This window comes from Hyaena hyaena, unplaced genomic scaffold (genome assembly GCF_003009895.1).
Source record: "Hyaena hyaena isolate Hyena2069 unplaced genomic scaffold, ASM300989v1 scaffold_53, whole genome shotgun sequence".
Taxonomy (NCBI): Eukaryota; Metazoa; Chordata; class Mammalia; order Carnivora; family Hyaenidae; genus Hyaena; species Hyaena hyaena.
In genome coordinates this window covers 794,454-812,836 of record NW_024080686.1, presented here as the reverse complement: position 1 = coordinate 812,836, position 18,383 = coordinate 794,454, and the positions used below count along the sequence as shown (strand labels likewise).

Genomic DNA, 18,383 nt, shown 5'->3' with positions numbered 1-18,383 from the left:
CTTTCCTGCTTTGTCAAAGATCAGTTGGCTGTATACTTTTGGGTCCACTTCTGAGTTCTCAATTCTGTTCCATTGGTCTATGGGTCTGTTTTTGTGCCAATACCATACTGTCTTGATGATGACAGCTTTGTAGTAGAGGCTGAAGTCTGGGATGGTGATACCTCCCGTTTTGGTTTTATTTTTCAGTATTACTTTCGCTATTCGGGGTCTTTTGTGGTTCCATACAAATTTTTGGATAGTTTGTTCTAGTTTTGAGAAGTATGCTGGTGCAATTTTGATTGGAATTGCATTGAATGTGTAGAGTGCTTTAGGTAGTAATGACATCTTAACTATATTTATTCTTCCTATCCATGAGCATGGAATGTTTTTCCATTTCTTTGTGTCTTCTTCAATTTCCTTCATAAGTTTTCTATAGTTTTCATCATACAGATCTCTTGTATCCTTGGTTAGGTTTATTCCGAGGTATTTTATGGTTTTTTGTGCAATTGTGAAGAGGATCAGTTTCTTGATTTCTCTTTCTGTTGCTTCATTGTTGGTGTATAAAAATGCAACCGCAAATCTTATAATTTTAAATTTATTATTATTATTGTTTTTAGTATGGAACTACCCCTCTGGTTTGGGCTGCACGGAAGGGTCATCTAGAATGTGTGAAACACCTATTGGCTATGGGAGCTGATGTTGATCAGGAAGGAGCTGTAAGTATCTTTTCTGTTCAGTCCCTGGCAATAGAGATGTGTTTTTAGTTTGAAGGCAGAGAATAATTTTTCTTCGTATATGCCTAGAACATTTTCCCTACAGTTCTTAAATGATACTTAGAAAAACAAGCATTTTCTTTCTATTATCCTGACAAATATATTGTAGATATTATATGCTACAAATACATGCTTTAAAGGAACTATTGCTAATGCAGGTAAATTTAGGGAGGCTAAAACTATAAAGAACATCTTCCAGTAATCTCACTCTTGATTGAATTCATATTGAAATATTCTTTAAATCAAATACTTTGAAATACTATTAACTGAGGAAAAAAGTTATGTTCTGTTAAAATACCTTTTCCTTAAAAATTTAAAATAACATTGTAAGTTTTTGGATATTTTGAGCTGTGACTTGTTTTCCTTCTCCAGTAGATTTTAAAATGTCAGAAATTGGCGGTCAAAACCTAGAAAGCTTAAAAGCTGGTTCAATACATCTTACTGACTAGCAGTTCTTAATTCCTTATTGAGCACCTTCTGTGTACGCAGCCCTGTGCCAAGTGTGCGAGAGATACTGGAGAGGCTGACGAATTTCTTTTCCCTTGAGCTTGTGAGAATATAGTTAAAGGAAATGATATTTATGCTCAAGAAATGATTAATACAGACTGTTATTTGTAAAATTAAGTATGATGTGAGATGGATCACAGAATATTCTGAGGAGAGCTGTCACCAAGTCTCTGGCTGAGGTATAACAAAAGTGAATTCTGTGTCACACTTCTTGACATGTTACCAGCCAGTTCCTCCTGTTTCCATATTGGCAGATGCTACTAATTCCTGACCTTTAAGGAATATATAACCTTTTTAGTGCTGTGTAGAGAAAGAGCATGATTCTTACATGAAATTCATACATTTCGCTTTCCTTTTTTCTGCAGTTTATCAAGTGGATGAGTGACTTATTTCTATGATTTTTGGCTCTTAAAGAATTTTAAAAAGGCTATATTATTTTAATATGTGAAAGAATTTTGACTTAGTTTTAGGGGCTGATCTAATAACTGAAATATTTCTGTCAGGAAATTATATGACATCACAATATAGATCAGTTTCTCAAGAAACAATTTTAATACCTTTGGTAATGGGTCAGTTTCTTCTATTAGGTGGTATATTGTTATAAATTATACATGCAGCTTTCAAAAGAACCACTGAAAATAAGACCATTTTTGAAAATGTGGTTTCTAGATCACTGTGAAAGGAGAATGTGTTATATTTTGTTAAATGTCCTGTAGCTGTTAGTTCATGGTTTTCAATGAATTTCACTTCAGTTTTTCCTATAGGTTTTATTGGAAACAATTCTTTGTTTGAAGCCCAATTAACCTTTTTTGGATTATTTAATTTAGAATGTGCTTAATTTTGAACCATCCCATCTCATCTCATTACATAGTGAGAGGGTCTGTTCATTGTCAGCAAATCCAATGTCAGTTTATCATTTGAAGAATCGAATGTCCTAACAGTTCTCTTAACTCAAGAGAATTAATGTATCTTCAAACAGAGAGAATATGCTTCCTGACCAGTTTTGGTATGTGATTGGTTATTTATATTGGTATTTTGTTATCAGAAATAACTGTTAATAATAGACTACCTTTTTGAAAATACGAGTTTTATGAATATGGCATATGTCATATGTTTTCTAGAATGTACTGATTTCGGGGCTTGTTTTTATTTTGTTTTAGAATTCGATGACTGCGCTGATTGTGGCAGTAAAAGGAGGCTACACGCAGTCAGTAAAAGAAATTTTGAAAAGGAATCCAAATGTAAACTTAACAGATAAGGATGGAAATACGGCTTTGATGATTGCATCAAAGGAGGGTCATACGGAGATTGTCCAGGATCTGCTCGATGCTGGAACATACGTGAACATACCTGATAGGGTAAGTTACCTATTTCAGATTGGTCGTCTGGTGGTAACATGATGGAAGATTACCTTAGCGTCTCACACCTTTCAGGATTCTTCATGTATGTCATACATTTGTTTTAAGATAAATTTTATTTCTACCTTTAGAACTGAGAAGTTAAAAACTATTCAGTCTTTGTGAAAGATGTTCTTTTTAATCTTTGTCAAATAATACTGTTACTGAACATATCACACGTACTGTAACTGTCCTTGGTATATATTACTGTAGTGTTACTCATGGCTGGTGATAGTCACTTTCCCAAGCGTTCAAGTACCACCTTTACACTTAGAATTTTCAGGATTGCACCTCTTGCTCTAAGCTCTTCTCAGAGCTCTCCACTTGTGTATCCAGCTCTGCTTGCGCTCTCTGCTTGAACGTCTGATGGGCTTCTACAGCTCACAGCAGAGCAGATGGCTTGTTTGGTTCTTCCCCACCCCGCTTTCCCTCCAGGCTTCTCCAGCTCAGTAAGTGGTGTCCCCATTTCCCTGTTGTTAGAGCCCCAGGCTCTACACACTCGCCTTGGTTTCTCTTCCTCGCCTGCCATATCCGACTCTTCAGCAGGTCCCGGTGGCTCTGCCTCCAGAGCGCACCCTATACCTGCCTGCTTCCCTTCATTTCCACTGCCACCTCCCCAGCCCCAGCCCCCATCTTCCCTTGTTACAGCAATTGCACCTTAACTGGGTTCTCTTGTCTCTGATTGATTCTCCATGCTGTTCTCAGAGTGATTTCTAAAGCAGTAAATCTCATGTGTGCTCCTTTATTTAAAGTCATGCACGGATTCTCTCGCACTTAGGGTGAATGTTACTCCTTTAGTTTGTAAGCACTGCAAGACATTGTCCTGGCCTAACTCTTTGTCCCCACTTTGCCACACTTTAACCCGTTTCAATAGGTTGCGGCCATATTAACTTTCTTCCCTTTCTTGAACACACGACCTGTTGCTGCTGTGGGACCTCTGCACCAGCTGTGCTCTGTTGGAAATGCTGATCTTTAAGATCACTGTGTTGCTGTCTCCTCCTCGTCATTCTGACCTCGCCTTAGATATGAATTCCTCAGAAAGATCTTCTCCAGCGACCCAGTTCAAAGTAGCTGTCCAGTCACTTTCTATCACATCACTATTATTTTAACTTATTTACATGATATTTGTCTGATCTGTTGTTGCTGTTTGTGTGTATTGCCTATTGTCTATTTGTCTCTAGCCTGTGAGTTCTTCTAGAGCTGGGCCCTTGTCTGTCTTGTTTCCCAGTACCTAGAACGGTGCATGGCACATAGTAAGCAATGAAACATCTATAACGTTTTATTAAGGTACTAGTCTGGAACCGTATTAATGCTAACATTCTCAACTAAAGTTGGTTTGCCTTGGGTTTGTTTCTGCTTTTACTGTAACAAAGATACTACCACCCAGGGTGCTAAATTAGTAATCCTCCAGGACCTGCATCTTGATTTATATCCCACTGAGGCCCACTAAGGATCGAAATGCACCACAGCCCATGGACGCACCCAACTCAAATCCCTGCAACTGATATGTAATTCAGAGTAAAAAAAAAAAAAAAAATTTCTACCCATTGCCAAAATAGCCATTTTACATTTGAAATAGTAGGAGCATATAATTAATAATGATTATTGCTTGGTGAATATAATTTCAGGGCAAAGAGATGTCTTTATGAGGTAATGAACTTCATCTAATCTTCACCGTGGGGAATGAGCCAGTCTTATGCACTGCTAGCCTGTAATGCCAAGTTGCCTAGAGTATGGATACTGGTCTGGGAACCTTCCTTAATTCAGTGTGGTTGGTTATAGACCCACCGATGGCTCTAGCCCTACAGATCCCTTTTTTACAATCCATGACTTTTGTTACATAGAATTATTCCAACAGTTTTGTATTATGTCATTTTTAAATGTTCATTTGGTTCATTGACAGCTATGGTGTCATTTTATTTAATTTACATTTATAATGGGAGGTCTTCTTCAAAGAGAGGCTTATTGTTCTGGGCGGCTTGTCTTTCGAAACTTTTGTCTGGGAATTTCAGAGTCCTCATTTTGAGATATGACCTGTCTCTCATTCTAAGGGCTCTTCTTTTTTTTTTTTAATATTTTTATTTCTAGGAGAGAGAGACCGCGTGAGCGGGGAGGGTCAGAGAGAGAGGGAGACACAGACTCTGAAACAGGCTTCAGGCTCTGAGCTGGCAGCGCAGCACAGAGCCCGATGCGGGGCTCGAACCCACAAACCGCGAGATCATGACCTAAGCGAAAGTCGGACACTTAACCGACTAAGCCACCCAGGCGCCCCTCATTCTAAGGGCTCTTAACGTTAGATATTAACATTAGTTAACTAAAAATTTTCTCTTATTTTGAGTTACTCTTTTATCCAAGAAATTTTTGGAGAAATACTTATTAATACGATTAGCCTTACCTTCAAAACAGTGTTTATTTGTTCTTATTTGTTCTTCTTGTCAGTTTACCTTTTTTTTTTTGGTCTTTTTAGAGTGGGGATACGGTGTTGATTGGAGCTGTCAGAGGTGGTCATGTGGAAATTGTTCGAGCACTTCTCCAGAAATATGCGGATATAGACATCAGAGGACAGGTGTGTGTGTTATTTCTGCTGCTGTGATCTCCGAGCATAATTAGTTGTACATGTTGACTGATCATAATGTCATTCTTCTAATTTTGCTATGGAGATAAACATCTAGACCCTAATATATTTAATGGATGCCTATATTAAGTGTCACTGCCATTCTTAAAGAATTTCTCTATTAATGTCATGTTAGATAACATTAGAGCATGTTAGCAGCTCGTATTTTTCAAACACGCCTCTTTTATGAATGTGTAAATATCAATCCTGAAATTAGTAGTTTATGACACTGAGGCAGTTGCTGGTGCTTGAATGCATGCAATTTATTTATTCCCCTTAGTATTTTCCCCCTGTTCTTTTTCATCCATATATTCTTCCATTCTTGCTATTTTATCTTTCTTCTCCTTCTTCCCTGTTCTGTTTGCCTTTCCAAGGACCACTTGATAGTGGCTGTGGACTTTGCTTACGCCATAGCTCACAGAGCTACAAAGATTACTAATATTAGGTAAAGGCTCCCCTAAGGTTGGGAATTTATCCAATAGTTTAAGAGTTTTAGTTTAAAAACATCTGCACTTAACCCATTTGGTTGTTGGACACTCTGCATTTCTGCTCAGTTCCTTGCATTTATATTGTATCCAAATCCATTTAAAAAAATATTTATTTTGAGAGAGAGTGAGAGGATCCCAAGCAGGCTCCGTACTGTCAACACAGAGCCCGACATAGAACTTGATGTCTCGAGCTGTGAGATCATGACCTGAGCCAAAATCAAGAGTTGGATGCTTAACCCACTGAGTCCCTAAATCCATTAAAAAAGTTTTTTTTTTTTAACATTTATTTATTTTTAAGAGACAAACAGAGCACAAGTGGGGGAGGGGCAGAGAGAGAGAGAGGGAAGTACAGAATCTGAAACAGGCTTCAGGCTCTGAGCTAGCTGTCAGCACAGAGCCCAACGCGGGGCTCGAACCCACGAACCGTAAGATCATGACCTGAGCTGAAGTCAGACGCTTAACTGACTGAGCCACCCAGGTGCCCCTCCATTTTAAAATCAAACTAATAAGTATTATGCCAGATATTATGAAGGACTTAATGTGGAATCCTTATCTGTAAGAATCATCATATTTAGGTAGGGTGGTTTCACTTTGTTTTGTTCATATTTTATGTTTTTACATAAACATATAAAGTGATGCTTTTTGGTCGAAGATGGTAAGTGATTGTCTAATGAAAGGTTCAAGTGTAAGAGTCTTGAGGTAGGGAAAGAGGGCATTAAGCCTTTTGACAGAGGTAGAATTTGAGTAAAGTTTGAAAGATTGGTTGGATTTAGATACATAGAGAAAAGAAAGACTGGTATTTTCAGCAAGGATAGTGGAAAAATAGGATGAGAAAATTCAAGAAAATGAGCGAGTGAAAGACTGTTCCTTAGCTGCTGAATAGATAAGGGTTGATATTCTTTCCAGTTTGTTGGTGAGATCTATTAACACTTTCTGGCAGAAAGGTTAAAAATGATGTTTTACATTTACAAACAGCAGTTTCCCAGTATTGTATCTTATATGAAGTGATTGTATATTTTTGTCTGTTTTGTAGGACAACAAAACTGCTTTATATTGGGCTGTAGAGAAAGGAAATGCGACGATGGTGAGAGACATCTTACAGTGCAATCCTGACACTGAAATATGCACAAAGGTATCAAGGACATTTCTGTTCTCTAGTAAGACCCAGTGCGGAATATCAGTGCTGCTGGCTTCTTTCGGTCGTCCGTGTCATACTGATTTTCCTGGCAAGAGTCTATATCAAATTGGACAGTAATTTTGTACCCTGAGAAGTCGTGTATTCATGGGAAAATACAGTGTGTAATTTGTTACTTTTTAAATTAGATGCTTTCCGAAAATACAATCTCAGCTATTCATAAATTGTACGCAGGCCATTTCCTCAGAATTCTTTATGCTCTTGCTTGGAATGCAGGCCACATTTCCTTTTAAAAGACCGAGGAGGGTGGTTCTTGGTTCCCCAGACCAGTTGCTTTAGTCTGTTTTACTCAAATCGTGTGAAAAATATAAAACTTTGTAAGACTTTAGCAACTGTATTTGGCTTTATGTGTAATAGTTTTCCAAGCGGAAAAAATATATTTGGAATTCTGGATTGAAGTGGCAGGAATTCCTAATGAATTAACAAATTGTGGCATTACCCATGTGATACTTCTATTTTATCTGCTACAGAGTGGGAGCGGCCTCTTTCTATACTGATGATGGGACCTTCAGTGCCCTAGGGCAGAAAGTTTCCTGGGTTACTTTTTGATTTGTGGGTGGCGCCTTGATAATCATTGTTATTTTTGGACCTGTGTGACGACCTCGGTGACCATCTGTGGGTGCTGACCAAGTTTCTGTCTCTCCTAATTCAGCACCGAGCTATGTATGGTCTCTTCTTTTTTCCCTTCATTTGATCTTGAAAAAATCATGAACTTTCTTGAGGTTCTCGGGAGGCATGCTGCTTGTATCACATTGTTATCCCCATTACACACGGGTCCGTAGGCGCACAGAGACCTGAAGTGACGCTGGTAAAGATTTCTGGAAAATCTAGACACTGGCCGGCCTGGACACTGGCTGAGCTGTGGCTTAGTCGGTGGGAAGATGGTGAGAATGGACGTAATCTCTGGAGGTGCTGCCCCAGAGGTCCGTGACGGAGCCTGGGGTATGGCCACATCAGTGAGGGGCAGGGGACTGTCACCAAAAATGGCTGACAAGTCGCTGAGCCATATTCCATTCTTGGCTGAGTGACACCAGATGATTTCTATACAAATGATTAGTTGTGAAAGGAAAAGCAGTTTTCTTACTAGTTTTTATGGCTGTGTTACTTGAAGGGGATTTTTGATATAGACTGGTACCACAGTCAGAGACTTGAATTCTTACATGTGCATTCACGTGACTTGAAACATTTAAGAGTAATGCTGTTAATCTGGCACACCTTCTTATCTGTGCCCGCAGGATGGTGAAACACCTCTTATAAAGGCTACCAAGATGAGAAATATTGAAGTGGTGGAGCTGCTGCTGGATAAAGGAGCTAAAGTATCGGCTGTAGATAAGGTAAAACTTCCGCGCGCAGAGAACAGTTTGGAAGGCTGTGGGTAGACTGACCTGTATATTTGCTGGACTTACGGGGGCTGGTGTTATGTTGTGGAGGGAGAGATTACTTGCTAGGATATGTGCGTGGGTCTTGGCGCTGCAGTCTCTTCTTGGCTGTCCTGACAGCGTGCTGGAGAGGGGGCAGGCTCGGTGTGCTGTTACAGAGGCTGCATCAGGTCTTCCTTCTGCTGCTCATACCAGTTATGGTGAGCTGCCATCCACCACCATCCGAGGGGGACCTCATCATGGAAGGCTGGTTGCAGATAAACAGGAGGAAAGAATCTGAGGGGCTGGAGAAGATGGACTCAGAGCAGGCGAGCATTTGTGTCCACTAACAGGACGTAAAATGTGCTGCTGTGTCCTCACCATAATTCTTTTAGAAAAATGTTCCTATTTTTTTAAAAGTGTATTTATTTATTTTGAAAGAGCAAGAGGCAGAGAGAGAAGGAGAAAGAGAATCCCAAGCAGGCTCCACGCTGTCAGCACAGAGCCCGATGCAGGGCTCGATCCCATAAACCACGAGATCATGACCCGAACTGAAATCAAGAGTTGGACGCTTAACTGACTAAGCCACTCGGGCGCCCACATAGTTTTTTGTTTTTTTAAATCTTCTTTTTTTGAGAGAGACAGAGTGCGAGCAGGGGAGGGACAGAGAGGGAGACGGAGAATCCAAAGCAGGTTCTAGGCTCCGAGCCGTCAGCACTGAGCTGCGAGTTCAGGACCTGAACTGAAGTTGGGCGCTTAACCGACTGAGCCACCCAGGTGCCCCCACCAAGCACCCCCATGGTAAATTTAACTTGAAATTGCTTATACTTCATGTAGAATTGATTCCCAGTGTGAGTTTGTTTTCCTTTTAAGTGGGGTTCTTTTCTACTTCAATTGATTTCCTCCCTAAAAGGAGTGAATTTGAATTGATTTCTGTACAAAGTAAGAAATATTAATAAATTTTTCCATCTAAGTGTAAGATATGATTTGGGCTGTCCTAATCCATAATAGATGGAAGTTTATCTTTCTATTATTTATGAGACAATTAAACAAAAAGACACAGAATCAATATGTATTTGCTTTTTAGTTTATCAACAAACAGCATTGTTTTTGGAAAAATAGAACAAAAAATATTCCCACCCATCAATACCACATTTATGTAATGTCCTATAAAAGAAAGGAAATTTTAATATTGAAAATTAGGAATGGAATGACAAAGTCAAAGGGATTTTGAAATTGAATATATTTAGGTTTATGGAAAACTTCCTGTAGTGCCTGTTTTTCTCATTCCACTGTTGACTTGTTTCTGGCCCTGATCCTCTAATTTGCAATAAACCCACTGGACTAAGTGCCCTTTAAGATTCCACATGGCCTCATTAGTTCTGTAACATGCCAGGTATAAAGATTTGTTGCCTACTCGGTAGTAGATTTCCTGCAGTGCTCTGTCTCCGTGTCCTCTGTGTATCACCTCGAGTCAGCACATGCTTGCTGACAGGTACCGTGATACTTGGAGCAGTTGTTCATTCATTCCACACGTACTTCCTGAGGACTGGTGAGGTGGTGTCATGCTAGAATTTGGAATACAAACCTGTAGAAGTCTCGATCCTGGCTCTTTGTAGAGAATTTCATAAAGATACATGAAGAATGAAGATTAATGCTATTTTCACCTAGCCTGTCACAGATCTCGGTTTTTCTTCTACACATTGGCTGCACGTGTTAATGTCTTCCCTGCATTTTCAGAAACCTTGTGTCTGGCCGAAATGCCACATTTGATATTTTTACCTTCTCACAGGGGATAAGAAATGGGGTTCAGGTGGGGAAATAAAATGATGAAATCTGGTGTAGATGTGTTTAGTTTGAGGGTTGGTACGACATTCAGCAGGCCATGACCGGTAGGCATTGGGCAAGAATTTGGGCAAGAAATCAAAGATAGTGGTCAGAATTTGGCAGTTAAGTTACCAAGAGACGAGAATTGCATGGGTGTGACTAAGGTCATCAGTGGGAAGAAAGGTGAAAGCCGAGGTCAGAACCGTTTCAAGTCAGGGACTGTTTTGACTTCCATCTTTATATCCTCTAAGTATCCAGCATGGTGTCTTCCTTACATAGAGTGAGCTCAATACACAGTTATTGTGCCGTGTGTTTAGGATGGAAAAAGAAACTCTAGAAATGGAAGAAGGAGACCCAAAGCAGAAGTAGAAAGTCACAATCAAGATAAGGTTGTGCCGTAGCCGCTATAGGAAGAATACTGCAGGTCATTTTTATTTTGTGTTTCTGGAAAGAGCAGGGTAGATGAGAACTGAGAATGCAGTTTGTTGACTGTTTGGATCAATGTCTTCAAGAGAAGGTGTTTGTGAAGTAAAAAGTGGGAGAACACATTGTAGACATGAGGCTCAGTTTTTGTTTTTGTTTGTTTTTACATGTTTTCATGAGTGTCGGATGTGGATATTAATGTGATTGGCGATTCTAATACGGGGAGAAGGTAGGCTGATGTAGGGAGGAGAGCAGGAGAGGTTGTACTGGCCAGAGAAGGGCGCCCAGAGTGTGATGGGGCTCCAGGGGAGAGGACTGTAGGAGAGAGCTCAGGGCTTAGCGTGATGGAGGCTCGTTGGCAAACGTGGGCGCTGTTGAGATCACTCACGTCAGATGAGTATCAGTATAGATTGTGAAGCTTTCTAGACAAATGCAGAAGAGAGTTGTGCAATAGAGTATAAACTAGTTGAGGAAAGTGAAGGACATTGTGGACAAATAAATATTTGGATGAGAGATGGAAGTGGATCCGCAAAGAGAGAGCTTGTTGCATCTCCTCTCTCAGTGAGTTGAGGGGAGGGGGGAAGAATGACCTCATTCTGCGGGGCTGTGGGAGAAAGAACACCTGAGAAGAGCTAGGTAAGGAACTAGAGAAAGAAATTACAAAGAAGAGAGATAAAAATCCACATTATTTACTCACTCCATATTAAAAATACGAGATGTTCCGATTTTATATTATTTTACAAAACAAGAAAATTGTTACTCTGTATGTATTAAATGTAAAATACATGAAAGTTCAAATTTCCTGCCTGTTTTACAGAAAGGAGACACGCCTTTGCATATTGCTATTCGTGGGAGGAGTCGGAAACTGGCAGAGCTTCTTTTGAGAAATCCCAAAGACGGCAGGTTACTGTATAGGCCCAACAAAGCAGGCGAGACTCCCTACAACATTGACTGCAGCCATCAGAAAAGTATTTTAACCCAAATATTCGGAGCCAGTAAGTATGGGGTTTTGTTCCTGACTGAGCTTTGAAGAAATGAATGTCGCATGAAAGTTAAGGGGCCCATGGCAGTTGTCTTTTATCGCGTCACTGGAGATTATGAAGGTTGAGGAAGCCGTTGTGTTGCTGTGGAAAATCCTCCTTCCTGTCTGAAGCTCTCGTGCCGTGTCCTGCGTCGGGTACGTCCGGGGTCATCCGTCAGCGTGTCAGCCCTCTGAAAACCTCGCCTGCGTTTCTCAAAATCTCCTTGGGATTCTCCCAGGCGTACTTTGTGCTTTTATCGGCGCGTGCCCTGTGTTCTGTGCGGCCTGAGCACTTCGAGTTCCCCGTGTTTGCTGTGTCCCGGCCGCCACAGGTCTGCCCTCTCCATTCCCAGGACCGCCCCTTACTCGTCAGTCTTCTCCCTCCAAGCCTCCTGTCACTGGTCCCCTTCTCAGGGACGTTTTAACTGATCTGCCTAACCTGACAGAGGTTTGCCTCGTTTGAATGCTTCAGCGTTTTTATGTTTCCTTTTTTAATACTTACTGTACATGGCCTTTTATTTTATTAGAATTTTCTCCCTTCAGATTCCAAGTTCTTCAGGATAGGGACTATCTCTTCTTATCTTCATGCCCTCTGTAACATCTAGAATGATGATTTGAATATTATACTAAGATAGTTTTTGATTGAAAAGAATGTGCATGCGCATATAATATAGTCATTCATATGTGACGTTTTGAAATATGGAACAGTTTTCTACTAGAATTAGGAGAAACCAGTAGGAGATGGTAGAACCCATGGCCTTCCAGTTGAGCTTCTTACTTAGATATTATTTTTAAGTATGATTCTATTGTATTGTGAGTTCTTATATTTTAAAATACTTTTTTTTTTTTTTTAATGTTTTATTTATTTCTAGGGGAGAGAGAGAGAGACAGCGTGAGCAGGGGAGGGTCAGAGAGAGAGGGAGTCACAGACTGAAACAGGCTCCAGGCTCTGAGCTGGCAGTCAGCACAGAGCCCGACGCGGGGCTCGAACCCACGAACCGTGAGATCATGACCTGAGTGAAAGTCGGACGCTTAACCGACTAAGCCACCCAGGCGCCCCTATTTTTTCTTTTTTTAAATATTGTTACATTTTTGTTTAAAAAAATTTTTTTTTAAATCTTTATTTATTTTTGAGAGTGAGACAGAGACAGACAGAGTGTGAGCAGAGGAGAGGCAGACACAGAGTCTGAAGCAGGCTCCAGGCTCTGAGCTGTCAGCACAGAGCCTGACGCGGGGCTCGAACTCACAAACCATGAGCTCATGACCTGAACCGAAGTGGGACATTTAACCAACTGAGTCACCCAGGCACCCCTTTAGGATTATTTTCTTAGAGTAAATGCCCAGAAGTAGAATTGGCAAGTCATTGGACCTTCACAGTGTTGGTAGACTTTTATATGGTTGTAATCATTTCTTCTGCCTCAGGCCACGTAGTGCAGTTCCCCGTAACCTTGTGAGCACTAGCTATCTCCAGTCTCCTTAATCTTTGCTAATCAGATCGATAAGAGAAAAAAACTCCTTTAATTTGCATTATAAAATTATTAGTGAGATTGAGATCTTTTCTTATGTTCAGAGGCTAGTTGTAGTTTTGCCATTTTCCTCTTTTATCCTTTGCCCACTTTTCTCTTGAGTTTTGATATTTTTTAAAAATTGATTTTAAGTATCCTTATGTGTTAGGGATATTTATCCTGGGTCCATCCTGTATATCCCGACTCCTTCTTTGTTTATAGTGATGGGGTTGTTTTTTCTCATCTAAAAATTACACAGTATATTTGTCAGTCTTTTCCTGCAGTTCTGGCCTTAGTATTATATTGAGAAAGGCCTTTTCCACACACAGATTTAAAATGTTTTTACCTTATATCTTTTTCTAGCATTTTTAGGTGTTTACCTTTTGCATTTAATTTTTTAATGTTTCAGAAACTTACTTTGATAAGGTATGAGATGCATAGAGTTTTCATTTTAGTTTTTAAAAAACAGATGGTTCGCCTCTCCCAGCGTCACTTACTAATTCCCCCCTCGTCCACTGGTGTGAAATGTCCTTTAAGTCTTGTACTAGCTCTACAATGCTTTAATTGTTACAACTTTGTAGTATATTTTTTATTCTTCTCCAGAAACAACTACTCTTTCTCTGGTAGTCTTTTAATATTTTTTCTTAGCTAAACCTATGTGTTCTTCTGGCTTTTCAATTTTTCAAAAATTCCCATGGATTTTTCATTGGAATTGTCTTAAAGTGATACATTAATTTGGTGAGAATTGCTGTCGTGAAGTCTTTGAACCTGTCTGCCTGGGGCCACACGATGTGTCTTTTTCCCTGATTACTGTATTCTAAGGTAACATTTAATAGCTTCTTCCTATAGATATTACACATACTAAATTCATTCCTGTGTGCTGGTTTGTGTTTTAATCATTTTATTGATTCTAAAATGAACATTGTTCCACATTTGAAATCTCTGAGATTGGAATGTGTCTTGCAGTTGATGCATAAGAGAGCATGTGGCATAAATGGCAACATGTTTTTCTTTCTTAGTTGTACATAATAATGATGCATCTTACAATAAGCAGGAGGTATCTTAAGTTCAATGAAATGCAGTATTTAAGAGTCTTTGACCCTATTTTTACACAGGTCTAACCATTTCAAATAAGGCTTTTTTTCTCATTAAATAATTGATAAATGAGAGTTGATGTTCCTTTCTAGTGATGGTGTCACTTTTTAATGTGAGGAAATGGTGTGTTTATAATCACAGGGCACTTGTCTCCTACCGAGACCGACGGCGACATGCTCGGTTACGATCTGTACAGCAGCGCCCTGGCAGACATCCTCAGCGAGCCGACCATGCAGCCGCCCATCTGTGTGGGGCTGTATGCCCAGTGGGGCAGCGGCAAATCCTTCTTACTCAAGAAACTAGAAGGTAAAGGGCACGTTTGTACAAAGCCTGTATATATAGTGAGGTTTCTTCTGGTGTTTTTTTCTGAAGTAAAGAAAAATAGATTTTCATGTAGGGATATATGTGTTGCACAGTTTACTAAATTGAATGTTTTATTCCCCTCCAGCTGATCCTGCACACGATCGTTTGATTTCTCCTCCTAACACAAAATCCAGTTGTGTTTATAATACGCGTAAGGCCCCTTGGCAGCCAGGCGCCCCTGCATGTGGTGTCTATACTCGTCCCATGCAGAGCCCTTCTTAAACTTGTCAGTTCGCGTGGCTTTCCCACCAGCACTGGCTCCTGGGGGTGCCCGTGCAGCAGGCAGAGTCACAAGGGTTGTTGGCTCTTGCAAGAACAGACTAGACACTTTGCCTGAGTTGCTCCCTCTGTTAGGAGCTTCCTAGACAGCCCTCCCCCCCCCCCCCCCCCCCACTTTTGATTGGCAAAATCTTACTCATTCCTCAAGGGCAGGTTTCAGTGTTGCTGTAAAATTTTTCCCAGGTTTTGTGGAAGCAATGACTTGTTCAGGGCTCATTTGGGCTCAACACACACCTTGAAGAGCCATGATTCTCAGGTGTGATTGGAAGGAGAAGGGCCGAGGAGGAGAGAGGAAGGGTCGTGGTGTGTAGTTGGAAGACACATAGCAAAAGTAATGTTTTTCAGTTTTGGGTGTGGAAGCAATACCTTATTGCTGATATAACACAAACCACAAAAAATAAGCATCAACAAAATCTTGACAGAGGGGAGTCTATGAAAGGGTTTGTGTGCCCTCAGTGTGCAGCCGGAGAGCAGGTGAGACCAGGCTGAGTGTGCCCCTGGGGAAGGAGGCCCGCAGGCTTCTGTGGAGAGAACGCTGTCTACACTGGCTGAGCAGCCCCATGGGGACTTAGGAAGTGGCCAGCAAATGCTTCTGCTGAAAATGTGAACATTTCAAACTCAGTTTGGAGTTGTATTTCTTAAAAAACTTGAGGGAAAAAAAATATATCGGAAGCAAATATTACACCGTATGTTAACTAGAATTGAAATAAAAGCTTAGAGGAAAAAAAAGTTGTATTTCTTAAACAAAACAGGACTGAGGCTTCCCTCCTCCTCTTTCAGATGAAATGAAGACCTTTGCGGGACAACAGATCGAGCCTCTCTTCCAGTTCTCCTGGCTCGTAGTGTTTCTGACCTTGCTGCTGTGCGCAGGGCTTGGCCTGCTGTTCGCTTTTACAGTTGACCCGAACCTTGGAATAGCAATATCCTTGAGCTTCCTGGCTCTCTTATATATATTTTTTAGTAAGTCTTTTTGTTTGTTATTTTTTCCAAAAAGAGAGACAATGTCAAGACTCATTGTTTTACTTAAAATAGTATCTATATCTCTTAAATATATCTGTATTCATACAATATAAAATATTATCTGTGGTTCTTAAATACTTATCCATATCCCTCCATTAAGTGATTTTCATAATTAAGTGAGAAAATGGATCTTTTCGCTATAAGTGGCCTAGAGGAGCATTGTCACCAGCTGGCTGGAGTAGCTGTCAGCACTAATGGAGTGCTTGTTAATACAGAAGCGTAGCTGTAATTTGTTACACTCACGTTTCAGATGTTAATGATTTACTGTACTTAAGTCTTTTTGGAAAGTTAAGTCGTCATAGCCGTCACTGGCTGCTCTTGGGCATTTGATCATGACTGTGATCTTTATTGTATCTAAAAACAAAGTAAAAAAAGTAAAATCTAGTCCTGTTGGGGGACATCTTCAGTTGTAAAAGAGGAAATAGATTCACTGTCGGAAGAGCCGGTGGTGTAAAAAAGTGATGTACCCCAGACCACATGCACTTGAGTCTGAACTAAGTGGTGTTTCTGTTTAAGGCATTATCTTTCTGATTGTGTTTCTCATGTTATATTTGAGTTAGTTTACTTTCTGTTTTCCACATGCCTTCTCTGTGTTGGTTACTCAGTTGAGGACTCCTTTGCAGAGGTCAGGAAATAGCCCGGGACCAGGGAAAGTCATGTCAGCCTACCTCCCATCGCTTGATATTTGACAGTCCGAGAAAAGAGGCTGCTTGAGCAAAGATTGTTTTGAATAATTTTTTAATTGTTTACTTTTCAGTTGTCATTTACTTTGGTGGCCGGAGGGAAGGAGAGAGTTGGAATTGGGCCTGGGTCCTCAGCACCAGGTTGGCGAGACACATTGGCTACTTGGAGCTGCTCCTCAAGTTGATGTTTGTGAACCCACCTGAACTGCCGGAGCAGACCACGCGGGCTTTACCTGTGAGGTGAGTTGGTCCTGTGACGCAAGTAGCTTTGAGTAAGATGAAGCCTCATTTCTCAGTGTCCATTCCAAGAAACATTGGTTTCCTGAACTTTTTATGTGAGAAATAAAACAGCATGTCCTGGTTGAGTGGGTTTGAGAAACACTTCACGTCGGACCTGCCTCGTGTACATAAAAGGATCGGAGTCCTCTTTTCCTAAAAATATCTGGTTAACTTTGATTTACCAAATTTTATCTGAGCATAAACTTTCCCTCCGCCCCCATTTATGACACCTTTTCCTTCCTTTGGGAACACTTTGAAGAGAGTGCAGGACCTTGGATGGGTCCCTGCACCCTGTTATGTTAGCGCGTAACCTCGGCAACACAGTGTGCTCTCTGAGCATCTCTTTTCTCACGGGGAAATGTATTGACTTGCCTATGTAAAATTGTTACTATCAAATAGGAAATGTATGAGAAAACAGTTCAGAAATGGTGGAAAACACATATGTCAAGAATAAAGGAAAGATAGAAGGCTCCAGAGGAACGTCAAGTGAAAAACAAAAAAAAGTACAGAATTGAAAGCCAGAGGAATTCGATAGAAATCAGTAAAATAGTTCAATGTATATGAAATGATTAAGAATTTTTCAATTATTTTAAGATGAAATGTGTAATTTAAGAGAAAAATAAATAGGCCAACCCAGGTAAAACATTAAAACTATGAATATAAGACAAAAATAAGGACAAAAACTTATGTGTGATTAGCGCATATGATTAGGTATTAGGAGAGGGATTTATAAATGAAAAGGTAAAATGAAAAAGGTGAGAAAACATACAGAGTAGAATGAAATCATTGGGGGAAATATTTTTACAGAAAATACATTTTAAATTAATGAGGTAGTTTTTTTTTTTAAAGTCAGAACAATTAAAATAGTATAAATCAAGGTCGCACAGTATAGTACAGTGGGATCTTGTACTTTGAAGGCACTGCTTATCGCTGTGTTGAGATGGATATTTCATGTAGGGATGACCGAGGAGAAGGGGGCAGATGCAGAAATCATATCCCCCCGAGGGTCAGGACACAGATAACTCAGTCATTTCAGAACACCAGTGAAAAGAATATTTTACAACTAACTTCTAAATCCCTGGTAAACGGTTAAGCTGTAAATAAAAGATTCTAAAACTTGAGTTTTGAAATGGCATTTAGTTCTTAACAACTATAGGATTCTCTCACCATTCTGAAATCTTTATTGGCGCTTAGCACACTTTGTGCAGGTCTCTTGGTTGCGTCCTTTTCAGTCAGCGTGCCTGAGACCTGTTGTCACAGGCGTCTGACGCTTTGTCGGAGCTCTGTTGTCTCTTGTCACCCTGCCGCTTTTAGTGAGAATTAAAGTCTTGTAACTCTGCTGGATTTAACTTTGGTTACTGCCTTTCCCTGGGACAAGTATTTAAGATGTTAGAAGTGGAAGATACCTAATTACAAGTCCTTTTCCCTCCTCAGAATTTTATTTTATTAAACATTTTTTTAAAATGTTTTAATTATTTTTGAGAGGGGAACAGAGTGAGAACGGGGGAGGGGCAGAGAGAGAGGGAGACACAGAATCCGAAACAGGCTCCAGGCTCTGAGCTGTCAGCACAGAGCTC

At 40.2% G+C, this 18,383-nt stretch overlaps 1 protein-coding gene across 11 annotated transcripts in view; it reads left to right on the top strand.

The window, feature by feature from the left end:
- The window catches only part of KIDINS220 (kinase D interacting substrate 220), a 101,783-nt gene that overhangs the window by 25,314 nt on the left and 58,086 nt on the right, over window positions 1-18,383 (top strand). For all 11 annotated transcript variants that reach the window (XM_039231071.1, XM_039231074.1, XM_039231073.1 and 8 more), the window contains exons 7-15: window positions 597-695; window positions 2,420-2,617; window positions 5,124-5,222; window positions 6,792-6,890; window positions 8,189-8,287; window positions 11,379-11,556; window positions 14,324-14,488; window positions 15,605-15,784; window positions 16,602-16,767. In XM_039231071.1, coding sequence (XP_039087002.1) covers window positions 597-695; window positions 2,420-2,617; window positions 5,124-5,222; window positions 6,792-6,890; window positions 8,189-8,287; window positions 11,379-11,556; window positions 14,324-14,488; window positions 15,605-15,784; window positions 16,602-16,767 — 1,283 coding nt within the window. The remainder of the gene's footprint in view (window positions 1-596; window positions 696-2,419; window positions 2,618-5,123; window positions 5,223-6,791; window positions 6,891-8,188; window positions 8,288-11,378; window positions 11,557-14,323; window positions 14,489-15,604; window positions 15,785-16,601; window positions 16,768-18,383) is intronic.